General features: G+C 48.4%; 8 protein-coding genes across 8 annotated transcripts; 5 read left to right on the top strand and 3 right to left on the bottom strand.

Annotated features, from left to right (window-relative positions):
• The first annotated feature begins 1161 nt into the window (after nucleotides 1–1161).
• LY89DRAFT_43029 (uncharacterized protein) lies at nucleotides 1162–4512 on the top strand. Its single transcript, XM_018207466.1, has 3 exons — nucleotides 1162–2951; nucleotides 3072–3753; nucleotides 3803–4512. The coding sequence occupies exons 1-3, from the start codon at nucleotides 1529–1531 to the stop codon at nucleotides 4401–4403; spliced, it is 2706 nt and encodes a 901-aa protein (XP_018072593.1). The 5' UTR covers nucleotides 1162–1528; the 3' UTR covers nucleotides 4404–4512.
• Nucleotides 4513–5756: 1244 nt separating this feature from the next.
• On the top strand, nucleotides 5757–6846 carry LY89DRAFT_781315 (uncharacterized protein; the record flags this gene model as incomplete). The annotated part of the gene is made up of 4 exons (XM_018222472.1): nucleotides 5757–5790; nucleotides 5857–6070; nucleotides 6134–6280; nucleotides 6336–6846. The coding sequence occupies 4 exons, from the start codon at nucleotides 5757–5759 to the stop codon at nucleotides 6844–6846; spliced, it is 906 nt and encodes a 301-aa protein (XP_018072594.1).
• Nucleotides 6847–7358: 512 nt separating this feature from the next.
• Nucleotides 7359–9020, bottom strand: LY89DRAFT_43090 (putative polygalacturonase 2). Its single transcript, XM_018207472.1, has 3 exons — nucleotides 8543–9020; nucleotides 8013–8484; nucleotides 7359–7947 (listed from the first exon to the last, which is right to left on the bottom strand). The coding sequence occupies exons 1-3, from the start codon at nucleotides 8789–8791 to the stop codon at nucleotides 7541–7543; spliced, it is 1128 nt and encodes a 375-aa protein (XP_018072595.1). The 5' UTR covers nucleotides 8792–9020; the 3' UTR covers nucleotides 7359–7540.
• Nucleotides 9021–9967: 947 nt separating this feature from the next.
• On the bottom strand, nucleotides 9968–12395 carry LY89DRAFT_43087 (uncharacterized protein). The gene is made up of 5 exons (XM_018207470.1): nucleotides 12243–12395; nucleotides 11785–12103; nucleotides 11669–11730; nucleotides 11017–11269; nucleotides 9968–10963 (listed from the first exon to the last, which is right to left on the bottom strand). Exons 2-5 carry the CDS (start codon nucleotides 12079–12081, stop codon nucleotides 10118–10120), a joined length of 1458 nt encoding a protein of 485 aa, XP_018072596.1. The 5' UTR covers nucleotides 12082–12103; nucleotides 12243–12395; the 3' UTR covers nucleotides 9968–10117.
• An 804-nt stretch (nucleotides 12396–13199) lies between these two features.
• Nucleotides 13200–15465, top strand: LY89DRAFT_644257 (uncharacterized protein). The gene is made up of 2 exons (XM_018211826.1): nucleotides 13200–13754; nucleotides 13805–15465. Exons 1-2 carry the CDS (start codon nucleotides 13688–13690, stop codon nucleotides 15124–15126), a joined length of 1389 nt encoding a protein of 462 aa, XP_018072597.1. The 5' UTR covers nucleotides 13200–13687; the 3' UTR covers nucleotides 15127–15465.
• Nucleotides 15466–15926: 461 nt separating this feature from the next.
• LY89DRAFT_614870 (60S ribosomal protein L15) lies at nucleotides 15927–17246 on the top strand. The gene is made up of 5 exons (XM_018210705.1): nucleotides 15927–15948; nucleotides 16126–16161; nucleotides 16225–16285; nucleotides 16448–16604; nucleotides 16675–17246. Exons 2-5 carry the CDS (start codon nucleotides 16136–16138, stop codon nucleotides 17040–17042), a joined length of 612 nt encoding a protein of 203 aa, XP_018072598.1. The 5' UTR covers nucleotides 15927–15948; nucleotides 16126–16135; the 3' UTR covers nucleotides 17043–17246.
• A 70-nt stretch (nucleotides 17247–17316) lies between these two features.
• Nucleotides 17317–21664, top strand: LY89DRAFT_644261 (HECT-domain-containing protein). Its single transcript, XM_018211827.1, has 3 exons — nucleotides 17317–18266; nucleotides 18320–20491; nucleotides 20538–21664. Exons 1-3 carry the CDS (start codon nucleotides 17687–17689, stop codon nucleotides 21458–21460), a joined length of 3675 nt encoding a protein of 1224 aa, XP_018072599.1. The 5' UTR covers nucleotides 17317–17686; the 3' UTR covers nucleotides 21461–21664.
• Nucleotides 21665–21769: 105 nt separating this feature from the next.
• Nucleotides 21770–22552, bottom strand: LY89DRAFT_781321 (uncharacterized protein; the record flags this gene model as incomplete). The annotated part of the gene is made up of 3 exons (XM_018222473.1): nucleotides 21770–22229; nucleotides 22288–22397; nucleotides 22514–22552. 3 exons carry the CDS (start codon nucleotides 22550–22552, stop codon nucleotides 21770–21772), a joined length of 609 nt encoding a protein of 202 aa, XP_018072600.1.
• Between the last annotated feature and the right edge of the window lie 149 nt (nucleotides 22553–22701).

The following is a 22701-nucleotide window of genomic DNA, read 5'->3' on the forward strand; positions in this document are numbered from 1 at the left end:
CGTCACCCTCGAAATAATGGGCCACGCATAGTCTCGGCGCTCCCTAAGCCTTACAACGCCATATTACACTCGCATGCGCAGAAGGCTCTCTCCCTCTCGAACTTTTCCTTTACGACGAATCACTCTGGTCCCGGGCACACTGGCGAAATACTTAGAAGGTTGGACAATCACACACGGGTACGAAAATCTATAAATTGCGAGAAGAGCGAGGAAAAGACCATATTAGAAGAATATCTTGTTACGATTTGTTACGGCTACTGCGGTTATTTCAGGTGAGCTGCTGAAACCTTCCTTTCAGCTGGACGGAGTTCTATGCGATGTGAAGAGTGGTGCTGACGGTTTTTGCCGGGTCTACAGATACCAATTCTTAATTTGTTCGCCAGACTCTGGATTTCTGGATTATTCTTAATACTGTGCTGGTGAGTTGATGTTTTCCTTGGTGTTGTACGTTGCTGTTGTACTGGTACGCTGCTACTTGTTTCTTGGAATTGGAGCCCACTAGGAGCAAGATCATATCTTGAAGTTTTCCAATTCCAAGTGTTATGCTGAAGAAATCGGCTCCATTTGTTTCTGGTCAAGTATATCTATTCGATATGCATGGTCTGGCCCCATGTAACTTTGATCTGCAAGCTTAGAACCGAACATCCATCAATCCTGAGTCCTTGGCAGAAGTATAAGCTCTTTGTCTATTTGTTTGGCACTCTAGCAATACTGGCTGCTTTAGAGTGTCTGTTTCAAGACTGGCAGATTTTCAATATTACAATTTTGTCAAGCACTCAATGGCTCTAGCACCTCCAGAGTCGTAAAGTCAGGGTATTCCCTGCAGATCCACTCCAATACAGAACCTTTGTTAATACAAGATCTATTCTAAACAAAGGATCTGGGATTTCAACGTCCCCGCAGGCGCGAGACCTTCCACACATTTTCAAGTGTCAGCAAGTTTTTCGTTCGTTCACACAAGAATGCCAAGACCCACACTGATTGAATGTGGTCAAATTATCGAGGACACCTTGAAAATCAAGCCAACTAGTGTCTGGTCTTGAATATACTTATTGTCCTGAAAGACTTTTACACACCAAAAATCGTCGCTCCATTGGACATAGACAAAGGATTTCGTTCATACAGTGTCTGCAATATGGCAACTTCGTTCACTGACTTTCGTTTACCTAGATATACATAATCTATTTCACATTGTCCAGCTTATACAGGGACATTGATAGTCCATTTTTTAGTTGTCCCTCAACTCTGTCTCAAGACTCATCTTCGACCTACTGTATACCATCGACGACATCACCTTGCAGCTTTCACTCACTCAGCTGCATATCACATCTCCCGCTCCACGATATCATCACTGGCTAGCACCTTCCTCGAGTGATTAATTTCATTCTGCCCTGCCTCACTTGTTCACTCTGCAACGACATCACTTTTAGCACCTCCTTCAACATATTCCACCCAAGCCGCCCACTTCGTGCTACAGAATTCCATTCTGCAGCAGACGATTCTGTCCCACTACCACACCTTGTTCATCATGAATCCCTCAAAGCACTCCAACAATTCTTCCATTCTCATTGACAAGTTCAACGGACGAAGATCAACGCCTGATTCAGAAGCTCTTGCAAGCTCTGACGACGAAGTTGAGCGCCCAGAGAATCCACATCCCCCTGCACAACTTCAAAAACCTACCCGACGAGCTTCTTGGTTGAACGATACCACACAAGCCGCTGCCACTCAACCCAGAAAGGGATCATTTGCTTCCAGCACAATGTCTCCGACTGCCTCTCACCCGAGCACTCCATCAGCAGAGTCTGGAACTTGGGGATCCCACGGGCAAGGTAGCTCAACTCGCGGCCATACCGGCTCTGGGTCTTTCCCTTGGCCCAGTGGAATATGGACCAGTGAGTCTCGAAAAGAGCCACCATCAAGATTAACAGAGGTACTCCCCTCACCTACTTCCGTCCAATCGCCGTCTTCGTCTACCCCCTATTTCAGCGAAGCGAGCTCTGTGCAGAAGGGTCCGCCTTCCGCGTCCTTCTTCTCTGCCGAGCCCGCCTCTTCTCAAAAGCCCTCATCATCTACTTCATTCTTTGGCGAGCCGGGCCCTCTACAGAAAGATCCTCCAACCATCCCCTTCGCAATACCCCTCCACCCAACACCAAAGACTTATAGGTCACAGTCATATTCAGTTGGTCAGCTTGACAGCGACGCGGCTCAAGTACCAACGAATCCAAGTGGCGTTCCAGTCTTCACTGGTCGTGGCAGACAGCTACACAATAGTACAGGACTACAGCATCGCCCTTCTAGGCCATCTATGCTAAGCGAGATGTCTAACGAAGGGGGATTAAGCAACTTGAAGGAAGTCGACGACGATGATGATGAGAGTACTACTGATTCTAACCACGGTGTGGCGCTGAACATGAACGACTCAAGAACAATTGAGATATTGGCAAGAGAGAACGCGCTTCTTCGACAACAGCAGCTCCAGCAGCAACAGCATAACTCGCGTATTCGACCTCGATCTTCCACCAGCAACACATACAGCATGGCCAGCGGTTACAACGTCCCACAGGCTCTTCCTGAAGAATCCGATTACGCCATTGATGAACTAGATGAGATCAACGAACTACAAGATATTACGTCTAAGGGTCTGTTGGCACGCCGCCTGAGCGAATACGGTACTGGTGCACAACCACGCCTTTCTCCTTATGTTTCCCTCGAAAACAGAAAGCTTGAAAATGTAAAGAGAGCTTACTGGCAGAGTTCCCTCGATTTCGGTGGTCTGAACGATATTCCGCAAAGTCGACGCCATTCTTTCGCAGATGTGCCTACCAGACAAGGCTCAGTTAGCTCTGTTGGTGAACCAATCTCTGCACACGAGGCAGCTCTGCAAGAGAGTCTCTCTCCAGGTCAGAATCGCTATCAAGATGGCTCTGGATATGGCTTGAATACTCATGGTGAGCTCACTTTTGATAAAAACCGTCGTCCCTCCCAATTTTCTCAGAAGCAGTTGGATGTTCTGTTTGAAGAAGGTTGTGCAGGCACTCTGAGTGTAGATCATTTACACCATCAACCAGCTGCATCATATTTCGGTGGCCCTGCCACACTCCCTCGAAACGTCGAATCATACGGAAGTACGACATACCAGCAGCCTTCAGCGTATCCGTTTGCGAATCCTCAACAACAATACACTCCTCGTGCACCTTCTCCACATCGCGGCATGTATGGCGTGCCTCAACCTCGACATAATCAACTTCTTTATATCGTACTCTTCAAGTGCTCTCGAGCCGATGTCTTCTACGTTCAAGAAGGCACAGGCCTCTCGGTAAAGCCTGGAGATTTGGTCATTGTTGAAGCAGATCGTGGCACTGATCTGGGCACCGTCGCCAAGGACAATGTTGATTGGGCTACTGCTAAAGATCTCAAGGAACATTACGCTGAGGAGCATTACAAGTGGTTGATGATGTACTCCCAAGGTGCAGCAGGCAATTCGGATGGCACAGGAGCTGGCTTGATGGCTGCATCCAACGGTCTTCAAGGAAGCGCTGTTGGCGGCATGGGTCCCCCAAATCAGCATGGTATGCAAGAGCCCAATCCTGGTGAGATCAAGCCGAAGATCATCAAGCGCCTTGCTCAGGCACACGAGATCCAATCACTCAGAGATAAGGAGGGCAATGAGGCAAAGGCCAAGAGAGTCTGTATGCAGAAGGTGAAGGAGCATGGTCTTCACATGGAGATCCTTGATGCTGAATTCCAAATGTGAGTTTTATGTTTTACATCCGTGGAAAAGGTGCTAATATCAGAACAGGGATTGGAAGAAGCTGACCTTCTACTACTTCGCTGACGCATACATAAACTTCAACTCTCTCGTTACTGATCTATTCAAGGTCTACAAGACCAGAATCTGGATGTCTGCAATCAATCCAGCTTCCTTCGCTAGCCCCTCCCTAGGCCTTCAAGCACCTAGTGGCATTGGTCCTGGAGCTGTTGGCGTTAGTCGAAGCACACAGAGCGAGCGTCGTCCGCAGCCTGCAGATCAACAAGCTACATACGGCGTTTCTCAAGCAGGACGTGGCTATCAAAATGCCTACACGCAGCCATTCAGCTCAAACCTTGACCGCCCTTCCATGCCACCAACTGCCTTTCAGCCATCCGCTTACACCTACGGCTACTCTCCTTTCGCGACAGCTCCTCGTAACATGGGTGTAAATCCAAGCGGCTTTGTAGCTATGGACCCCTTTGCTGCGTTCCAAGTACCGGCAGAGTATCAAGGACTACCTGGTCGATTTCCGTCGCCTCACGGTACAACTCCAGGCCACGAGAGCGGAGAGTTTGGTAGATCTGGTGGCATTACTCCTAATGATAATTGGGTCGCCAGCTTTCAGGGCTTGTCAATGGGCTCTCGTTAGTTGATGAAAATCATAATCTCAACGCCGTACGATTTCACGAGACTTTGGAAGATTCTTCAGCGGCTTACGACTCGTTGTGTATAATTTATTTTCTTTTTAGTTACACTTGCTCGCTTTACACGTTACGGAGGACGCCCTCTTACTACTCGGACTCCAGCATAGATCAGAAACTTCGACGTTGTACAGTACCTAGAAGAGAAGCGACTCTCGATCTCAAATGAAAAGCCGGGTTCCTCACAGAAGATTGATTGATCCATCTCTCAGACACTGGTGCGACTACTTTTCGAAGTTACACGGTCTATACGAAGAGGCTTTTCTCCGATTCTACAATGCAACTGTCTTCGGTTCACTTTCCACGGTTACATATTCGGCACTCATCCATGCTGGTCTCTACCTCGATGGTAGAAATACTTTATCTGTGCTATGTAAAAGAATTTTATTCTTGATATTGTCGGGCAAGTCACGGTCTCATGGAAGTTTCTCCCAAATAGGGAACTCGTTTTTACATCCCGGACTTGACCGTACATTCTCGAACCAGATTCACAAAATGGGCTTTCGCACGGTTTCTTCAAATACAGACTGGGAATGGGCATCAGGGCGGCAGACCTTATTTTCTTTTCCTCCGATATTCGCGTCGAATTTGTTTTCGTCTGCAAGGGCTTTCTTTTTATTTTGCAAAGGAAAGGATAAGGGGTTTTCTAGCGCATAAGACAGGCGTCTCGTCTTTTTCCACAGTTTTCTTCCCTACTTTGAAATTATATCGGGACGATGACTTTTATGAAATGAAATCCAAAATGCAAGAGAGAATGGGAGAGAGAATGGGAGCCACTACTTAGAAAGATTTGCAAAATGACAATTCGGGATTCGGGATTAGGTGTCAACTGGGGGTTTTTATTAGTTTTCGAGGTTTATTTGAGGAAATGGAAAATTGAAAAATGCAAATCCGTTCAAGTGCTTTCGAATGTGCGTGTTTCTCTTAAATTTGTTTCCATTATGCTAGATATCCCAAACAGTTTTGTCCATTCGATTTTCAAGGTGCTAAAAGCAGTGAACTTTCTTGGAAGGAAGCCGCGTTCTTGTTGGGGAAGGAGCACAGAGCGGCAGTCACACCTCACACCTCTTCCATCTTTCCCGTCTGCCCAACCTAAACACAAGTCAAATTTGAATAGAGGTCAAGCTGGAGTCAGTATTAAGACGAAAATCTCATGCACGAAGACTGCAATTCTGTTCGATTTGTAGAGTGTCCCTTCTCATTTAAGCAGCGACTGAACAGACATTTAACGAGGGACTTTTCCCCAAACGCGTTTCTCGAACCTTCAACCTCTCCCCCTAACAATCACCGGCATCGACACAATGATCAAGACTACAAGCAAGCGGAAATCCGAGAGTGAGTATCTTCCTGTAACAAATATTACTATTTTCCATTTCTTGAACACGCGCTGACAGAATCAAGGCGCGTTGCCGAGCGGCAAGAGCAAGCAACGCAAGACTTCCGCCGCGTCAAACGACGAAGAAGAAGCAGGTTCAAGCCAAGAAAGTGATCAGATGTTCGCGGAAGAGAAAACTGCTGCTCCGAAGCACGTCAAGAAAGTTAGGAAGTCTGAGCCTGTAGCACGCGTGGCGCAGAATGATGAGTATGAGGAGGATGAGGGACGGATGGAGAGTCAGTATGTGTTGCTCTTCACATCAGTTTGGAGTTTATGGGATGAATGTTGACGCGCAGCAAACAGGCAGTTCCTAGCACTGGTTGAATTCGAGAGCAAGAAGAAGAAGCGCGCTGCTAAGGCTGCGTTGGAGTACATGGAGAGGTTCACGGAGAATATCGACTCTACTAATGATGGACTGAAGATGCGTCTCGCGAACCTGGCTGCTGCTTCGTAAGTCCCTTTCTTTCCAATTCATGGGTTTCATCCTAAGGTAACACAACAACAGTACGAATCAAACAACTACCTTCCTGAAGAACTATCAAAATGCCTACGGCGCCTCTCGTCCCCTCCCTTCACCACCTCAAGACTCGGACACCCCTCCAGAAGATCTCTGTTTCGTAACCCTGTTCGACCATTCCCAGTCCCTAATCGACACAGCGCGCGCTATCATCACATCCTTTGAAACCGCCAACGAGAAGACGGAGAAGTGCGAAGTAGCAGAACTCTTGAGCAGTGATTGGGACGACCGACTTGATTCCGCGGCCAAGGTTCTGGCTGTGGGTTGTAACGTGGGATTGGAGAAGTACCAAGCATTGCTGCAGGGAGCGGGGAAGCCGGTTCTGGAGGGTGAGGAGGAGGAGGTTTATCTTAGGGCTCTGTATGGGGTGGATGGGGAGAAGGCTTATGAGGAGGCGGAGAGTGAGGGGGTGTTTGAGTATGGGTGGGGGAAGGTGGCGAAGAAGGGTGAGAAGGGGTTGAGGAAGTTTGTTAAGTTTCAGAGGGTTGGTGGTGCTTGATTGGGTTGGGGCCGGATATTGGTATTGCTTTTAATGATTTGAGAGGTGATAATGTCGGGGTGGGAGATGATCAGTTATGGCTTGCTGGGACTGAAGCAGATATTTGCTATCGAACATGGGAATTATGGTTTAGCTTCAATAAATATAGCTCCTAATCATACAACCTTTCACTCATGAGGATGCTTGTCATCGTTCAACAACTGTTCAAGATATTGAGATGATCAGAATGTCCAGCAAGTGGTAGGGACATGATTTTCCATTTTTTGTCTTTAATATTCACTTACCCATTCATCAATGTCGTAGAAATATTAGTGATATGAGATGATACTGTCCTAATGTTTATAGGATAGTGTAAATAGGTCAAGGACCAAGCGGCTACTCAGGTTTAAGTAATCAAGTCACTTAAAATCTAACGTAAACTTATTCACCTCGGAAGATTTGATTCCCTCAAAAATCTCAGTTTAGAACGGCATTGAACTTTTAAAGGAATATATCTTATATACCAATCCTGCCAGAAAAAGACTGAGAGGTAAACCTCGTAGTAATATGCTATGATTGATGTTAAACACGTACACAGTACCCATTCCAATTATCCCGCTTGGAGCCAGAAAGATATACAACACAAAGAAGTCACAAATGCCCTTCCCTCTCCTTTCCTCCTTTCACCCTCCATCTCCATCCCCACCCAAAAAATCTAGCACGAAGCCCCACTCGGCACATTCTCACACTTCGAACTCGTCTTCCCCCCAGTAACCTTATTCCCCGTCCACGTCCACCCAGAACAAGCCCCCTTCCCACAAAGAATATACACATTCGTCGCACTACTCGCCACCGAGCCCGTCACCCCACTGACCGTCAACCCGGTGATCGGGACGCCCGTCGTCGGCGTGCCGGTCGGGGACCCGTTCTCGTAGTCCTGCTCGATCACGATGCCGTATTTCGTGATGCCGGACAAGGTGATGTCTTTGTAGACGACGTCGGAGACGGAGCCGGTGGCGCCGTAGACGGTCTTGATGCGGACGCCGTTTTGGGAGTTTTTGATTGTCGAGGAGAGGATGTTGATTGTTTTGACGACGTTGTCGGATCGCCCGCCGACGGAGCCTGGGTGGGTTTTTGTTAGGGCTGTGAGAGGAGGAGGGTCAGGGGGGGAAGGGAAGGGGAGGTACCGATAGAGAGGCCGTGACCGCCCGAACAAGTTCCACCCGTGAAGGTAATGGAGGTACCAGAGTTGATAGCTAGACAATCATCCTGGTTCTGGATATTGGCATTAGTGATCGTAACACCAGTCGACGAACCGACATCGAAAGCATCGGTATTATGGCCAAGAGAAGCGCCGGCAGAGTTATCCATGTTGATATTCGTTACGGCCAAAGTAGTGGCGCTGTTAATGGACATGAGTTGCACAGGCGAGTTCTTGAAATTGAGGCCCGTGATGGAGGATTTGGTGAGCGAGTGAGCGTAGAAGAACTTGGGCTTGGTTTTCCCGCCGTTGGAACCCTCGCCGTCCCACCAGCGGGCTCCGCCGCCGTCGATAACGTTGCCGGAGGCGCCCTCGACGGTTATGGAGGTGCCGGAGACGGAGATGAGAGGGCCGGACCATTCTTCGTAGCCGAAGGTGGTGGTGCCTTCGAAGATGACCTTGATTTTGTTAATATGATATGCCAGAATTGAGAAGGAGGAGGAAGAGGAGTCATACCTTCGTGCCGGACTTTAATCCGGTTAAGTCGAGAGTGGTACCAGATGGCACAGCAACACTCGACAGAACAATAGTAGCGCAAGAAGTCTTCGACTTGCTGGCAGCAGCGGCACCACTGGAACCAGAGAAAGTACAAGATGCTCTTTTAGCAAGATCGGGAGCAGCGGTAGGAGTTGGCATGGCGGCTGGAGCAGCAGCAACCATGGCACTGGTAGCCAAAAGGCCCAGAAGGGCAGAAATATGAACCATCTTGGATGATCAAAAAAGTATAGTACTAGAAGGATAGAAACGAATGTAACGCTTGTATGAAAGCTCTGATAGAAAGAATGTAGAGAAGATGAATATCTTGGCCTTCCCAACACCTCGAAAAACGAAGCCTCTCTTATACAACTTCCACCTCTCATCCAACAGACTCCGAACTTCCCATCCCCACATCTCGGCCCTCAACTTGGCAGGGAGAATCTCAACACCACCATTCCGTCCACCAGCTCAGCCCATCGTCCTTCAATCTGCAACTGATTAAAAGCCAAGACCACCCGCCAAGCAAACGTCCAGCTCACTCGTCCATCAGCCTCCAAAAACAGAACCACAAAAAAAAGCCTTCTAGAATCAGATAAAGTGCAACCATCCCAAAGCTACCTAAATGGTGGATCTCAGCGGGCACTTGCCGATTTCGAGTTCTCCACTTCTGATGATAAAGTTTTAAAGTTAAATGAGATCCATGTGCATGCAATGAATCTTAAGATGAGCGCAGAACTTGCTGCCCCTTTCTCCACCCGCCTTTGCTGGATTTTCGGGAATCGGGAATGTCTGAAACGGGACTTGACAAACACGAACTTTTAAGTTGCGATTTTCTGATGAAGAAACTCTCTCCATATCATCGTTAGGAATAATGTCCAAGGTCTAGTTGAGTCAGGATGTGAGGACACTGGTTCCCGTATTCATTCCAGTCCACAATCGGAGACCCTCTCATATAGCTCCTAGTGTTTCAACCCGGAAATCATAAAGGGAGATCATATGAAACCAGCCCCCAGAACAAGCGAGCACTAGAACAACGTTAAATTCTTCCGCCAATCGTTGGACGTTTCTTGGATAAGGTTCGGGGAAGCTTATTGCATTTCTTTAACTCGGTGCCGCGTGGTGACTGACAGCTTTGGGCGAGAGAGATTTGCGGGGTAGTGTTGAGTTGAGGTGATGTTTTCTGCAAACGGATTAGGTAGCTAGATGGATGGATGTATACGGTATCACGTGTACGATAGCCAAGACGGAGAAACATCACTTCTCTCCTGATGCGCAGCTTTGAATATAGTGAGGATCATCTTTAAATGACATTCCAATTCAGGTCGTCCCGGATCTCTCTCGAATCCGCTTTCCGGATATCTCTGTTGGAATCACGATGTCGGATGTTGATACAAGACCGAGGATGGATGTGGATCTCCCATTCGATAGATCTTCGGACATTTGTCTTGTCAAAACTCATCTGGTATCGTACAAGCAGCAATCTCTACAGCCCCATCCCCTCTACCCCTATTTCTAAAGGACTTTTGGTACAACTCATACAGCGAGATGCTAGTCTCACTGTATCAAAACTCTATGCAGCAACTTTCCGAGCACGCCGCGAACTCTTTCTGGCCTTTCGCCTACACACGTGAAGACAACTGCTACACTCATGGCAAATGCGAGCGTCTCTCGCCACTGATGCTCTGGAAGATATCGTCTTGGGAAAAGGGTAGCTAATGCTCTTGGGGCAACGAAGAGACCAAGCTCTTTCCTTCGATTCGCATTCTCAATCAGAACACTCCAACCGCAGAGTGCACAACCAGCTCCGACACAGATTCCCGAGTCGATTTTCCGTCGAGATGCGACGTCAGTGCCGATGATTTTGGGTCCAAGGCGAGTTCGACCAAGACACACTCCATAATAGAACAGAGCGATGAATGTCCCTAGAAAGGCAGAGGATTGCGCCGAGGACTTCAGAGCGACCTTGAAACCTTTCGAAGATGGATTTCGCGCCATAAGAATCAGGTTGAGGGGAAGGTATGTCGAAATAGCCCAAACAAAAGATCGTTTGAACCTCGACACTGCATGATATTCGCAATTCTTCCCTGTTCCCATATGCACCATTTCGCAAGGGAATGGGATGCTTTTTACGGGATCACCATAATCCAATGGCCACTTGTATTTCTTGCACATGTCTTGTAGGACGTGTGCTTGACCTGTTTCAAGCCCATACTTCATCTCACCATATCGGGTTTTTCGAAGAGCTTCAACAAGACGTGGGTCCACGGCTGCTGCAGATTTAATCCATTTGTTATAGGATCTAGGGAGTCGGTCTGGTGTATAGATCCAAGCCCACATAATTAGGGCACATGAACTTGTAAATATTGCTGGGTCGGTCAGAGCCCCTACCAACGTATCGACCTGCATTTCACTTAGCATAGGCTTGACAAGAGATAAGCAAGAGTGAGCTTTACCCGAGTCCAACTTTGTGCAGCGATTCTACGATCTTTGCGTTGAGACCACAACTCGCCGACAATCACATCGGCGGCCCGGTGACAAGCAAAAAGTGTCAGGTCTAATGTTCGACCAGCGAAATGAGTAGGTCTAAGTACTCGTCCATGTTCGGTCTCGTGATACAAAATTTCCACATATGCTTCACTTTTCTTGGATTGAAGAAGTTTTATGCTGAACCATCCGGCGATGAAAGCTGCAGTCCATTTCGCTAATCTGCAAAAGTTAGCGAGGACCAAAAGGGGCAGATGACAGCTTGGGGGCCAGAAAAACAAGATGAGCGATTGAGCAAAGACAAGTCGGCGTCAATAACACAACATCAGTGCTTGGTGAGTGTCAGGCCGTTGGTATGGCTTCACATCCTTAAAAGCCAGTTGAAATCTGTACTCGCACAACAATGTCCGAGACGCCTCCGGCAACCACGAAACCAGGTTTTAGTTTACCTTGAGACATATGCAGGATGAGAAGTATCAACTCGACCCGACTGAACAAAAAGCTCAGATGGTTCCAGCTGCAAAGGACAGAAGTTCAAGAGACTTCCTGCGGTCTTGCTCAGATGGAAGAACTCAGGCAATGTTGCAAGCTTCCAAGTATAAATGAAAAGCGTAAGCTTACCTTAGTTGGGTAACCTGTGAAAGCTTATCAGAGAGTAGGGCGAAGAACCGTCGCAAAGGTATCTGCCGAGTGTTAGCTACGGTACATCTGATAGCAAGAGGCAAATCATCACGTGCCTCTAGGAAACTTGAGCCGCCAACTAATGCAGCGCAGAAAGTTGGAAAGCGTTGAGGCTCAAGTCCGCCCTTCAGAATCTTGGCAAGAGAGACTAAGACATGATCTTCAGACTTTCCATGCGTATTCTTACCCCTCCTGCCGATGTACAGCAACGCTAACGTCATGATCCTCGGTACTGTCGACGACGCATAGCCCAGGACGTAGGCCCGAAGGATGGGCCGTAGAGAGGGAGGAACCCCATGCTCAAACACTCTGCTCCGAGGACTTATTCGGGCAGTCGGTTGCTGCATAGCCATGGTTATCTGCAGTAGCAAAATTCTACCAGAAAGATCAGCAAAGTTGCGGACTATAACGAAGCAAAGTTACGAGACTATGCTTCTTCGAGAAGACAGCCGAGAAGTTTTCATCATAACATATTCGACTCCAGGTTGAGTCGGCATGAAAGGCGTCAACTTACCGTGGATTCAGACCGAGGTGCAAAAGGTGTTGCCCAAAACGGAAGTCTACCCCGGAATTTGATACGAGCGAAATCTGGAGAAGTTTAATTGCCGTTGAATGGGGTAACTGTAAACGAGCTGCGGATACTCCAGTCTGATAAGTGTATAGGAAAGTGCCGTAGTATTTGAGCTAAATGAGCGTAGGTAGTTCCTGGACGAAATGAGAGAGAGAGAGAGAAAGGAGAGTTCCTATGACGGCGGCATTCGAGGGAGGGAGGTCGATCTTAGGCAGGGATACTGCTAAGGGTTATCACCGCTAAAGGGCCGTTTGCGTGCAGAGAGAGGCATTCAGGTGGAATTGCGTGCCATCAATGCGTTGTCGACGATGCAAAGGAGTGAATGAGGGGAAGTATTCGGATTAATTGATGTTTGTAGGATGATGCAGTTGGGCGTTCTTGTCTCAAGTTGCAGTGGATCTAGAGAGGACCGAGGCACGTCGTAGATGTACAGCACCGAATTGCAATGACTATGCGCTTCGTACCTGCCGCCACGGAACAGGGGGGATGTGAGAGTGAGGAGTGAAAAAAGCAGGCATGAAACAACCTGGAAAGAATAATATGTAAGAAGAAAGGATTGCATGCAACCGAAAGAGGAAAAAGTGACTCGCATCACGAGGAGTCTTTATCAAGCTCTTCCCCTCCCATCTATTCCGGCCCGTCGCTGTGAGTGAGTCGTGTTTGCGCTTGCTCACAATCTTGTTGGTGGCAGAAGCCTGCGAGCCTGAGAGCCAAGTTTCTAGCCCTTCTCTGTTCTCTGTCCAGCCCAGTCCAGCAGCTGTTGCCGTGGCTCTGACATGTGAAATTTTAAAGTTAGCAAGGGAAAGTATAACCACTCAACGGTCACGCTCACCTCCCATACACACTACCTCCACCCTACCTCCACCCGGCCATACGAAAGAAACATATGCAACTGCAACTCCAAAACTTGTGGAGATCCCGCGCGCACTGCAAATTCTAGATGTGCAATCTATCAAATCTGTTGGGACATTGAAATATCTCAAACATCAGTGTCCTAGAAAAAAAGGCCCCTCCTCACTTTCCTCAGCCTTTCATCTCCCCCACGATACGATCCCACCGCCCGCGATCTCTGCACCTCCACTCCACCGCACTCGCCAAAACTCGAGAGCTCGACAAGAGCTCTCAACCTTGCCTGCGACACGCCTGCACAGCCTTTGCGAGCCGCCCACGACCACGCAGAAAGCGGAAGGTAGGTAGGTAGAGGCTAGGCGTGCGGCCGGGTTGCACAAACTTTTCTAGTCAAACTCGTCGCCGAAGTAGTAAACAGTGACCTGACGGATGAGGATGAGATCCGGGGTTGCACTTGTCCATTGGAGAATCTGACCAAATACAACACAACGTCCACTGGATCTCCTCACCTGTTTTACAAGCCTCTCTCGACGGCACTCATGCTCGCGGTTCAGCGTCCCAGCATGGGTTCGTCGAAACCACCGAACCTTGAAATGCCCTTTGGCTGTTGGTCTACTGTTCCAAGTCTGCTCTGGAATGTGCTGACTCTTTACTAGATTCATTCGACACCTCCACCTCGCACTTCCCCATTCCCTCACCTACCGCACCTGCTCCGGGACCTTCACTTCTCGACGATAATGAATCCAAGTTTCTGGACAGTTTTTTCGATGGCGTGAGCAATGATCACTTCAACTACGACTTCTTCAATACTGCCCCCGATGGTTCCGAGCTTGGGATGGGATGGGATGAATTACCACCGACATTTATGGGCACTACTTCGTCATTTGGACAACAATCCCAACAGGCTGGAAATCATGGGTTACCAGCTATGAACTACAACGAGATGAACCCCCCACCAAATGCTGGTCCATCAATACCATCTTCAACAACCGCAGATGTTATTGCAGCAGCAACTTTACTACAAAACGGATCTAACGGACGGTCACAGAGCCTGAGTGATGGGACAATGTTCCGACACAATCCGCCAGCTACACCTACGAGCCAGCCTAGAGCTATGTCAATGTCCCAACAAATACCAACCCGACCACAACCCTTCCAACAAAGGTCCAATTCAGACGATTACATGCGAGATAATTTCTACACAGAAATGGTATTCGGGCCTCAATCCGACGGGTCCATGAGGCAAAGAGGTGTACCGCAAAAAGTCGACATTAGGTGGGGTTCTGATGCAGGTTTTGCCAGCCCTCAAGGCTTCGTTGCACCCGCCGTCCAAGACGATGTAGCTGCTGTAGAACGATCACATATGCACGCCATAGAACAGGCATTCGCCATCATCCCCGCCCAAATATCAAGCAGCGCGGAAACAACACGTCCATCAAGTCCGGCTCGGCTCCATGAAACCAATTCGAATTCTAAATCCCATCAAAGAACTAAATCGATCGTGAAAGAAGAAGAAGATGACGATGACCAGGACTCCAGACCTCGGAAACGCAGGAAAAACAAAGCACCAACTACCGACGACGCAGATGAAGATGATAACGAGTCTCCAATTTCCTCACACCCCAAGCAACAAAACACCAAGAAGCGGAAATCTTTGAAGAAAGGAATCAGCGATTCTCCCACCGCCGACCAAGAATCCGGGCATAAACGACGAAAGTCCACCGGTGCAGCGATTAAGCCCACACGTGAGAATCTCACCGAAGATCAGAAACGAGAAAACCACATCAAGAGTGAACAGAAACGGAGAACGCTAATCAGAGAAGGGTTCGAGGATCTGGGAGAGTTGGTACCAGGGCTAAGGGGCGGAGGGTTCAGTAAGAGTGCTGTGTTGATTATGGCTGCAGATTGGTTGGAGGAATTGATTCAAGGGAATGAAGTGCTGCAGGCCAGATTGGATCAGATGGAGGGTAGGGGATGAATGAAGCGGGTTGAAAAGTGATTGATACCATCAACACAACTTTATGGCGATGAATTACGGCGAAATGGGCTCGGATGGGTTGTACGGAGTATTGTCATGGGATATAAGCTTGGGATTGATTTCAAATTCACGGATCGTGGGGATCGGTAAGGACACCCAACATAAGACCTCTCAATATCTGGGTTTGGGGGGCGGGACATTTGCAAATTTGCAAGATTCGCTGGGAGGCTGGCTTAGCATGGTCTTTTATCATCGTCCTTGGGGCGTGCTTGTCTTATACATGCTCAATGCACATATGCTAATGCTCAATATACACTGGACCTCTATTCTGTTGCCTCCATGATCTTGATATGATGAATGTTGCTAGTTTGGGAACATCAGAGACTTTACATGACGAACACCGAGTTCGAGACTGGGAGAGAAGCGATACATGATTGAACAAGTAATTCGAAAAACCCAGTCAAGTCTCCAACCTAGCTTGGGGTCGTGAGGACATGAAATGATATGTGATTGCCTCTTGAAGTTTGATATGTAGATTTACATATATTGTTGAGCAGGTAATCTGAAGTACGTGGGCATAAATTTCCGAAAAGAAAGGGATCTAACCTCTACCAATTGAAGAGAAACATACGGTACTCAATGTTACAGGAAGTTTAGGACAATGGAGTTGAGAATTATATGAATGCCTCAGGCTGCAAGGTAGATATTCGCTTAATTTTCACGCTAAACCCGATCGAAAAGTTCGCACCATCAACAATTTGCAGATTTCGAATCTCCAACCTCCAACGACAACTACGACAACCACCGCCAACGTCGATTAAGGTCAGTCAATTGCGCAAACCTCAGAGAACTGCTTGAAATTTGTGTCTGGCAGCGGTTGCATCCACAAATTACTGTGTTCCGATCTTCTGCGCTCAGCAGATCGTTGTGGCCCATCCCACCAAGCTTTTTTACCACCTGCTCACTTTCACGACCTCAATTCTGACAAGATTATTACAGAACCGGCACGATGGGAGCCCTCAAATATGTAGAAGAGTAAGTCGTCCCGGTCCCTTGATTCTTTGGTTCTTTGGTTCTCTAAAAACTAATTGCTTCTAGACTTCAAAAGAAGAAGCAGTCCGATGTTCTGCGATTCCTTCTCCGTGTCCGATGCTGGGAGGTAAGATAACTCGACCCTTTATACGATCTCGACACGAACCAATACTTCGAATTTGCTCTTTGGACATATTGGAATATTGTGGGCGTGGACGTGGACTGTGGACATCTTTTGATGCTCCTTGCTATACACTCGTTGAACATTAGCTGAGAGTGCATAATATAGCTTCGACAACTGAACGTCGTCCACCGTGCTTCCCGCCCTTCTCGCCCTGACAAGGCTCGCCGTCTGGGTTACAAGGCCAAGCAAGGATATGTCATCTACCGTGTCCGAGTCCGCCGTGGAGGCCGCAAGCGTCCAGTTCCCAAGGGTGCTACTTATGGTATGGGATATACTTCGAACAAACTTTAAAAAGCGTTGGGCATCTGCTGACAATTACTCTCTCAATGTAGGCAAGCCCACCAACCAGGGTGTTAACCAATTGAAGTACCAAAGATCCCTCAAGTCGACTGCTGAGGAGCGTGTCGGACGTCGTTGCGCCAACTTGCGAGTTCTTAACTCGTACTGGATCAACCAGGACTCCACCTACAAGTACTTCGAGGTCATCCTCGTTGACCCTCAACACAAGGCCATTCGCCGCGATCCTCGTATCAACTGGATCGTCAACCCAGTCCACAAGCACCGTGAATCCCGTGGTCTTACTGCCACTGGCAAGAAGTCGCGTGGTTTGGGCAAGGGTCACGGATACAACAAGACAACCGCTGGCCGCAGAAAGACCTGGAAGAGACACAACACCCTCAACCTTCAGCGATACAGATAGATGTCTTAGCGGGAGTTTTCTAGGGATTGTGCTACTTCGAGCGGGAAGGGTGATTCTTACTACGGCATTGTTTCATGGCCTTGCAAAGCGGTGCAGCAGGATTTGCTAGTATCAAAAGCTTATGAATTGAAAACATGAAGCCCATAAAAGCAAATGCAGTACTGCAGTGCTAAAGTGATCCCGTGAATTGACCATGCAGGGTTTTGCTTTTCAGGGATGCAGAACTCTAACTTCATCAGATAAGAATTATTTCCTCGGTTCCTGGTTCAGCTCGTATTCCAACAATGAAATCACCCCTCTTGGCTAGCCGCTTCGATGAAACTGGGTACAACTCAGAGCGCATTATGCACCGAATGGGTGACATCGCTCTTCGAGGACGTACCCTGAAGTAAATATAGAAGTTGTTCCTCTGCGTGTCTAGGCTATGGGCAGAGGTGTGTTCACAATCGTACCTTCCTCAACGAGTTCACTCCTTTTCCAGGAAACGACTCATTACTTTCACCTCGCAGACACTCAAGCTGTGGCAGATCACTACCAAGCCCGAAACCCTCAATACGAGATCGCCACTTCAGGAACCGACTCAATGACCCGTCTATTCCATACTTGCTACTTGGAAAGAGTAGACTTCGGACGAAAACTGAGCAATGCCTCCTTGGTCGAGCCGGTTATTACCTGGCAGCTCCCGCAATGAACTAGGTCCCAATCCCGTCAACAGCAATGCGACTTCTCCTGGGCGCTCTAGGTTGACAGAGACCGAGATCCTCGATAATGCGTTCGGCATCCCAAGTCTGCCTCCTCCTCCGCATGCCAGCTTCGGCGCATCGAATACTTCGAGACCTACCCGAACACCCAGCCATGGACGTTCCATGAGCCATCCTTTCCCGTCTCTGTTCTCAGGAAAGAAGAAGCGTCAAGGCGAATCTGCAGGAGCAATAGAGTTCGAGTCTGGGGACGATGATACAGTTCCGCCCAGCACGGCTCGAGACCATGTGCAGAGTCCTATGGCTAAGAAGGTGGCAGACAAGGACTTGATGACAGGAAAGTGTATGACATGCGACTCTATGGTACGATGGCCGAAGGATTTGAAGGTCTTTCGATGCACAGTATGCTTGACGATCAATGATTTAGTTCCTGTTATTCTGGAGGCGAGACGCGGGGATGGTCACAGAGCGCCTATTCCATTAAAGTCTCTCGTTCGTCCTGGCCCTGGAGTAACTCACAGAGGCATGTCGAATCTCTTACGCGTCCATTTCTCACCATGCTGATTTTCTAAATAGTTGCTCCTTTGTCTGTTGAGCGGACTCGACAAATCATTGACCAGTGTATAACTACATATCTATTGGAGCATTTGAAGCATGATGATGGATCAGCTTCGAGTCCACCTGGATCACCTACCGGAGTCAGGTCAAGTTCTGAGAGATGGAGAAAACCATCTGAAGATCGCCTGAGCGAAGAGGTCCAAACCCGAGGACCATCAAGAACTCGAGCAATACATCTTTCTGAACGGGCATCGAACGACGCTGACGACTCAGAGGAGCCGGACAACAGCTTGGTTCATGACATGAGTCGAGCACATCTAACCTCATACTCCAAGTCTTCTCCTGGAAGTTTTTTCGCGGAACACATGGAGCAAAGAGATAGACGACAGCGCTCTAGCCCATCTATAGATGCGACAAGAGAAACCCCTAATAGACGGGAATATGTGAATGGGGCTGAAGCTCGTCATCCACGCCAAGCACGTCCTCCGAGAAACATTCTCAAACCTCTAGAAGACTACATAGTCGCTTGCTTCGGCTCTTTCGAATGTATCAACACATCTTTCAGCACCGTGAGGCCAAATATGGCACCAAGAGCAGCCAGCGAGGGCAATAGACGTGCCAGCCCACGTGCTCCTATTGAACGCCAAGCTCGTAAGGATGTTCAGATGTCTGAAATGGATGCTAAGACTCTTTTGCTGGGAGACTTTGCAGAAAATGGTTCCTGGTGGACAGGTGAACGCTCCAATGTTCGAAGTCCTGAAAGATCAAGGACATATCGTGCTTTTGGCAATGACAATGCTGAGCTTGTGACCGTCAAATCTCCTCGAATCGATTGGACAGAGGCCAATGACTGGTATGCAACTGTAGTCAACGCTGGGAAAGCGTGGCGAGACATATTGAATGGTCTGCTTTTCTCAGACACCGATAATCTACAATTGCGAAAGCCTTCTGGAGGAGACATATCTGAGATCGAAGACCAGATCATGGAGTCGCAGATCCATACACAGAGAGTGTTGTTAAAAGTTACTGAGAGTCTCCTCAAAAGGCCTGGCCGTCCTTTGACCGAACCAGCCGATATTCGTTTTCTACTGATAATTCTTGCGAATCCGTTGCTGTACCCGACCCAGACGCCCTCGATTGCCAAAGAGCGAAGCAGATCACGGTCTCGATCACAGGACAGACGGGCTCCCGAAATGGTGGATAGTCTGAATGGACAGAAGCAGAAGATGCAGTTGCAGTCTCCAAGCACTCTGAACGTGAGCAAGGGCAATGCAGGACAACACTCAGGGATCATCAAAAGAATCTTAGGACTTTTGTCCAATGTCTCCAACGAGTGTCACCACCATATTGTTTCCTGGTTTGCGAGGTATTCGGACACACAATTCCAGAAAACCACGGATCTGATTGGAAGTTTTGTCACATACAGGCTTACAAGACAGCATGGGAAACGGCGAGAAGTCGAGACAGACCCAACGGCTGGTCTGGTCCCCAGCATCAGTGGCCCAGGACGAACCACTTCCGCGGCTCTACACGCTGCCCTTGGTACTTCTTCGCAGCCAGCTAAAAAGGTCGACAAAAAGCCTAAGCCGGTGGTTTACAATGACGACTGGCAAATCAAAGCCGCTGCAAGAGTAATGGCTCTGCTCTTCTCGGCGAACAACAGTGGCATGTCTAGAAGGGGGGACACAAGACTCCGCCCTACGGATTTCGGTCACAGTGCCGGCCTTGCAGCTCGTCAAAGAGCACATAATCATGGGCAAATTATACCAACGAGCGATTTTTACAATACTCTGCTTGACTATTCGGATCTGATTGCAGACTTTGAAGCATGGGAGTCGAGAAGAGGCAAATTTGCTTTTTGCCAGTATCCATTCTTCCTAAGCATTTGGGCGAAGATCCAAATAATGGAGCATGATGCCCGTCGTCAGATGGAGGTCAAAGCGAGAGAAGCATTTTTTGACAGCATCATGACTCGCAAAAGTGTCAATCAATATCTCGTTTTGAAAATTCGGAGAGAGTGTCTAGTCGAGGATAGTCTAAGAAGTGTCAGTGAAGTTATAGGAAGTGGTGGCGAGGAGATTAAGAAAGGATTGCGCATAGAGTTCAAAGGAGAAGAAGGCATTGATGCCGGCGGTCTTCGAAAAGAATGGTTCTTGCTCCTCGTCCGGGACGTCTTCAATCCTGAACATGGTAAGCTCACGTGAGGAAGGGTGAGATATCTGCTAATAGCATACAGGAATGTTCACATATGATGAAGACTCTGGATTCTGTTACTTCAATCCGAACAGCTTCGAGACCACAGATCAATACTTCCTTGTCGGTATTGTACTTGGACTGGCAATCTACAATTCAACGATCTTGGACGTGGCTCTTCCTCCTTTCGCTTTCCGAAAGCTTCTTGCTGCAGGTCCTCCCGCTGCTCCAGGAGCGACATCTCATGCCAAACCATCGATGACATATTCTTTGGATGATTTGGCCGAGTTCAGGCCTGCTCTAGCCAACGGCCTACGTAAACTCCTTGAATTCGATGGGGACGTGGAAAATACTTTTTGTAGGGACTTTGTAGCAGACATCGAACGGTATGGACAAACCACACAATTCCCACTCTGTCCAGATGGAGAAAAGCGAGCAGTCACGAATGCCAACAGACGAGAATTCGTGGACCTCTACGTGCGCTACCTCTTGGATACTGCGGTGACCCGACAGTTTGAGCCCTTCAAAAGAGGATTCTTTACTGTGTGTGGTGGGAATGCCTTGTCTCTTTTCAGGCCTGAAGAGATCGAGCTCCTCATTAGAGGCTCAGATGAGCCTCTTGATATTGCCTCGCTTCGAGCGGTATCTGTATGCGAGAACTGGGGTGTTCCTAATCCGGCAGAGACTGAGCCAGTCATTCGATGGTTCTGGCAGTCCTTCCAAGCTGCCAAGCCGGGCGATCAGAGGAAGTTGTTGACCTTCATCACTGGCAGTGATCGGATCCCTGCCATGGGAGCTACGAATTTGGTAATCAAGTTGTCGTGTCTAGGAGACGATGGACCTCGATTTCCAGTAGCACGTACATGTTTCAATATGTTGTCTTTGTGGCGCTACGGATCGAAACAAAAGCTGGAAAGCATGCTTTGGCGCGCGGTGTATGAGAGTGAAGGATTTGGATTAAAGTGATGAATACCCTTGGCGGCGTTCTTCTAGCGAGTTCCTGGGACTTAGCATTGCATGGCGGTTAGCTTATCACAGCATTTGGGACGGTTAGGCATGGTGTTAGAAATCATCTGCTGAAAAGAGATGACAGCGTAATGTCCATAGAGAGTAATGGCATAGTTTCATGCCGCCAAATATGAGCCTTGCCGCTATTGTGAACACAATTCGATACTTACAAGCAAATATACATCTGTTCTACACAACCTCACCTGATGCCGTTCTTTTGTACATTTGACGCCTTCCCATGCAATGACCAATCTCCTGACCTTGACCTTAATTCGTGTCAATCGTCCCTCTAGCCTGTCTAAGGATCTCCTCTTCCCGTTTCCTTTTCGCATTCTCCGCCTGCATCATAGCCGCATCCCTCGCACTCCTCGCATTCTGCTCTTCCATCTCTCGAATCTGCCGCGTCTCTTCAGGAGTCGGCGTCACCACCTTTGCCCTCGTGAGCTTCAACAACTGCTCCAAAATCTCGGACTCCTCTCGGTGCTTCATATTTATCGTCTCCGTCCTCTGCGTACTGGAACCAGCTTTCGACTCCGGGACTGGGCCGGTAGAAGTGTGTTTCGAGGTCGTGGACGAGATCTCGGGCTTGGTGCTCGCGGCTTCGGCGGCGCTGATGAAGTGTACGGTCATGAGGGCGGGGCCGAGTTGGTCTGCTGTGCGGGATACGGTCATGGGGATCGCGGGGTTGTGGTATTTTAATCGGGGGAGGCAGTTGCGCCAGAATTTCCTGGTGGTGAGAGGTTAGTTTGTATGGCTTTTAGGGGACGATAGGGAGGGTTTTATACCTGGAGCCGTAATGTCCGTCTTCGACGCCGATGGCGAAGTTCATGTGTATCCGTGTTACTTCAGGAGGTAGTATGGCTGCTCCTGGACCTAGTCTTACGGCGAGCAGCTGTGTGAGGGATCAATTGGACGTTCTTGTTCTCGTGGGGAGATATATATATATACCTTCTGTGAGAGAATATATTAGCAGGACATTCTTACCGCAGATTAGAGGGGGAATATACTTACAGCTCTCAACGCTCTCATCCGCTTTACTATACTGGGCATCTTGAATATACGCTGGACTGTTGTCGCCAGAGTAGAATAGCTCGTCGTCCTCTTTCAGATGATGGATAAATTATTTAAGCTTTGGCGCTAAAGCGGACCCCTGTCAATAAATATTTGGATGTTCGAGGACTCGCGACAGCTTTGAGAAA

Source organism: Mollisia scopiformis, assembly GCF_001500285.1.
Source record: "Mollisia scopiformis unplaced genomic scaffold LY89scaffold_10, whole genome shotgun sequence".
In the NCBI taxonomy this organism is placed as follows: Eukaryota; Fungi; Ascomycota; class Leotiomycetes; order Helotiales; family Mollisiaceae; genus Mollisia; species Mollisia scopiformis.

What these genes read in the sequence shown, in the direction of transcription:
- LY89DRAFT_644261 (XM_018211827.1), top strand. Translation starts at nt 17,687, where the DNA reads ATGCCTCCTTGGTCGAGCCGGTTATTACCTGGCAGCTCCCGCAATGAA. An exon ending in CCCTGGAGTAACTCACAGAG is followed by an intron (nt 18,267 to 18,319) that starts GCATGTCGAATC and finishes TTTTCTAAATAG; the next exon opens with TTGCTCCTTTGTCTGTTGAG. An exon ending in CGTCTTCAATCCTGAACATG is followed by an intron (nt 20,492 to 20,537) that starts GTAAGCTCACGT and finishes AATAGCATACAG; the next exon opens with GAATGTTCACATATGATGAA.
- LY89DRAFT_614870 (XM_018210705.1), top strand. Translation starts at nt 16,136, where the DNA reads ATGGGAGCCCTCAAATATGTAGAAGA. An exon ending in GCCCTCAAATATGTAGAAGA is followed by an intron (nt 16,162 to 16,224) that starts GTAAGTCGTCCC and finishes AATTGCTTCTAG; the next exon opens with ACTTCAAAAGAAGAAGCAGT. An exon ending in TCCGTGTCCGATGCTGGGAG is followed by an intron (nt 16,286 to 16,447) that starts GTAAGATAACTC and finishes TGCATAATATAG; the next exon opens with CTTCGACAACTGAACGTCGT.
- LY89DRAFT_43090 (XM_018207472.1), bottom strand. Translation starts at nt 8,791, where the DNA reads ATGGTTCATATTTCTGCCCTTCTGGGCCTTTTGGCTACCAGTGCCATG. An exon ending in GATTAAAGTCCGGCACGAAG is followed by an intron (nt 8,485 to 8,542) that starts GTATGACTCCTC and finishes AACAAAATCAAG; the next exon opens with GTCATCTTCGAAGGCACCAC. An exon ending in CGGTCACGGCCTCTCTATCG is followed by an intron (nt 7,948 to 8,012) that starts GTACCTCCCCTT and finishes AAACCCACCCAG; the next exon opens with GCTCCGTCGGCGGGCGATCC.
- LY89DRAFT_644257 (XM_018211826.1), top strand. Translation starts at nt 13,688, where the DNA reads ATGCTCGCGGTTCAGCGTCCCAGCATGGGTTCGTCGAAACCACCGAAC. An exon ending in CCTTGAAATGCCCTTTGGCT is followed by an intron (nt 13,755 to 13,804) that starts GTTGGTCTACTG and finishes ACTCTTTACTAG; the next exon opens with ATTCATTCGACACCTCCACC.
- LY89DRAFT_43029 (XM_018207466.1), top strand. Translation starts at nt 1,529, where the DNA reads ATGAATCCCTCAAAGCACTCCAACAATTCTTCCATTCTCATTGACAAG. An exon ending in ATATGGCTTGAATACTCATG is followed by an intron (nt 2,952 to 3,071) that starts GTGAGCTCACTT and finishes ACCATCAACCAG; the next exon opens with CTGCATCATATTTCGGTGGC. An exon ending in CTTGATGCTGAATTCCAAAT is followed by an intron (nt 3,754 to 3,802) that starts GTGAGTTTTATG and finishes ATATCAGAACAG; the next exon opens with GGATTGGAAGAAGCTGACCT.
- LY89DRAFT_43087 (XM_018207470.1), bottom strand. Translation starts at nt 12,081, where the DNA reads ATGGCTATGCAGCAACCGACTGCCCGAATAAGTCCTCGGAGCAGAGTG. An exon ending in TCACAGGTTACCCAACTAAG is followed by an intron (nt 11,270 to 11,668) that starts GTAAGCTTACGC and finishes TAACTTTTGCAG; the next exon opens with ATTAGCGAAATGGACTGCAG. An exon ending in CTGCACAAAGTTGGACTCGG is followed by an intron (nt 10,964 to 11,016) that starts GTAAAGCTCACT and finishes AGTGAAATGCAG; the next exon opens with GTCGATACGTTGGTAGGGGC.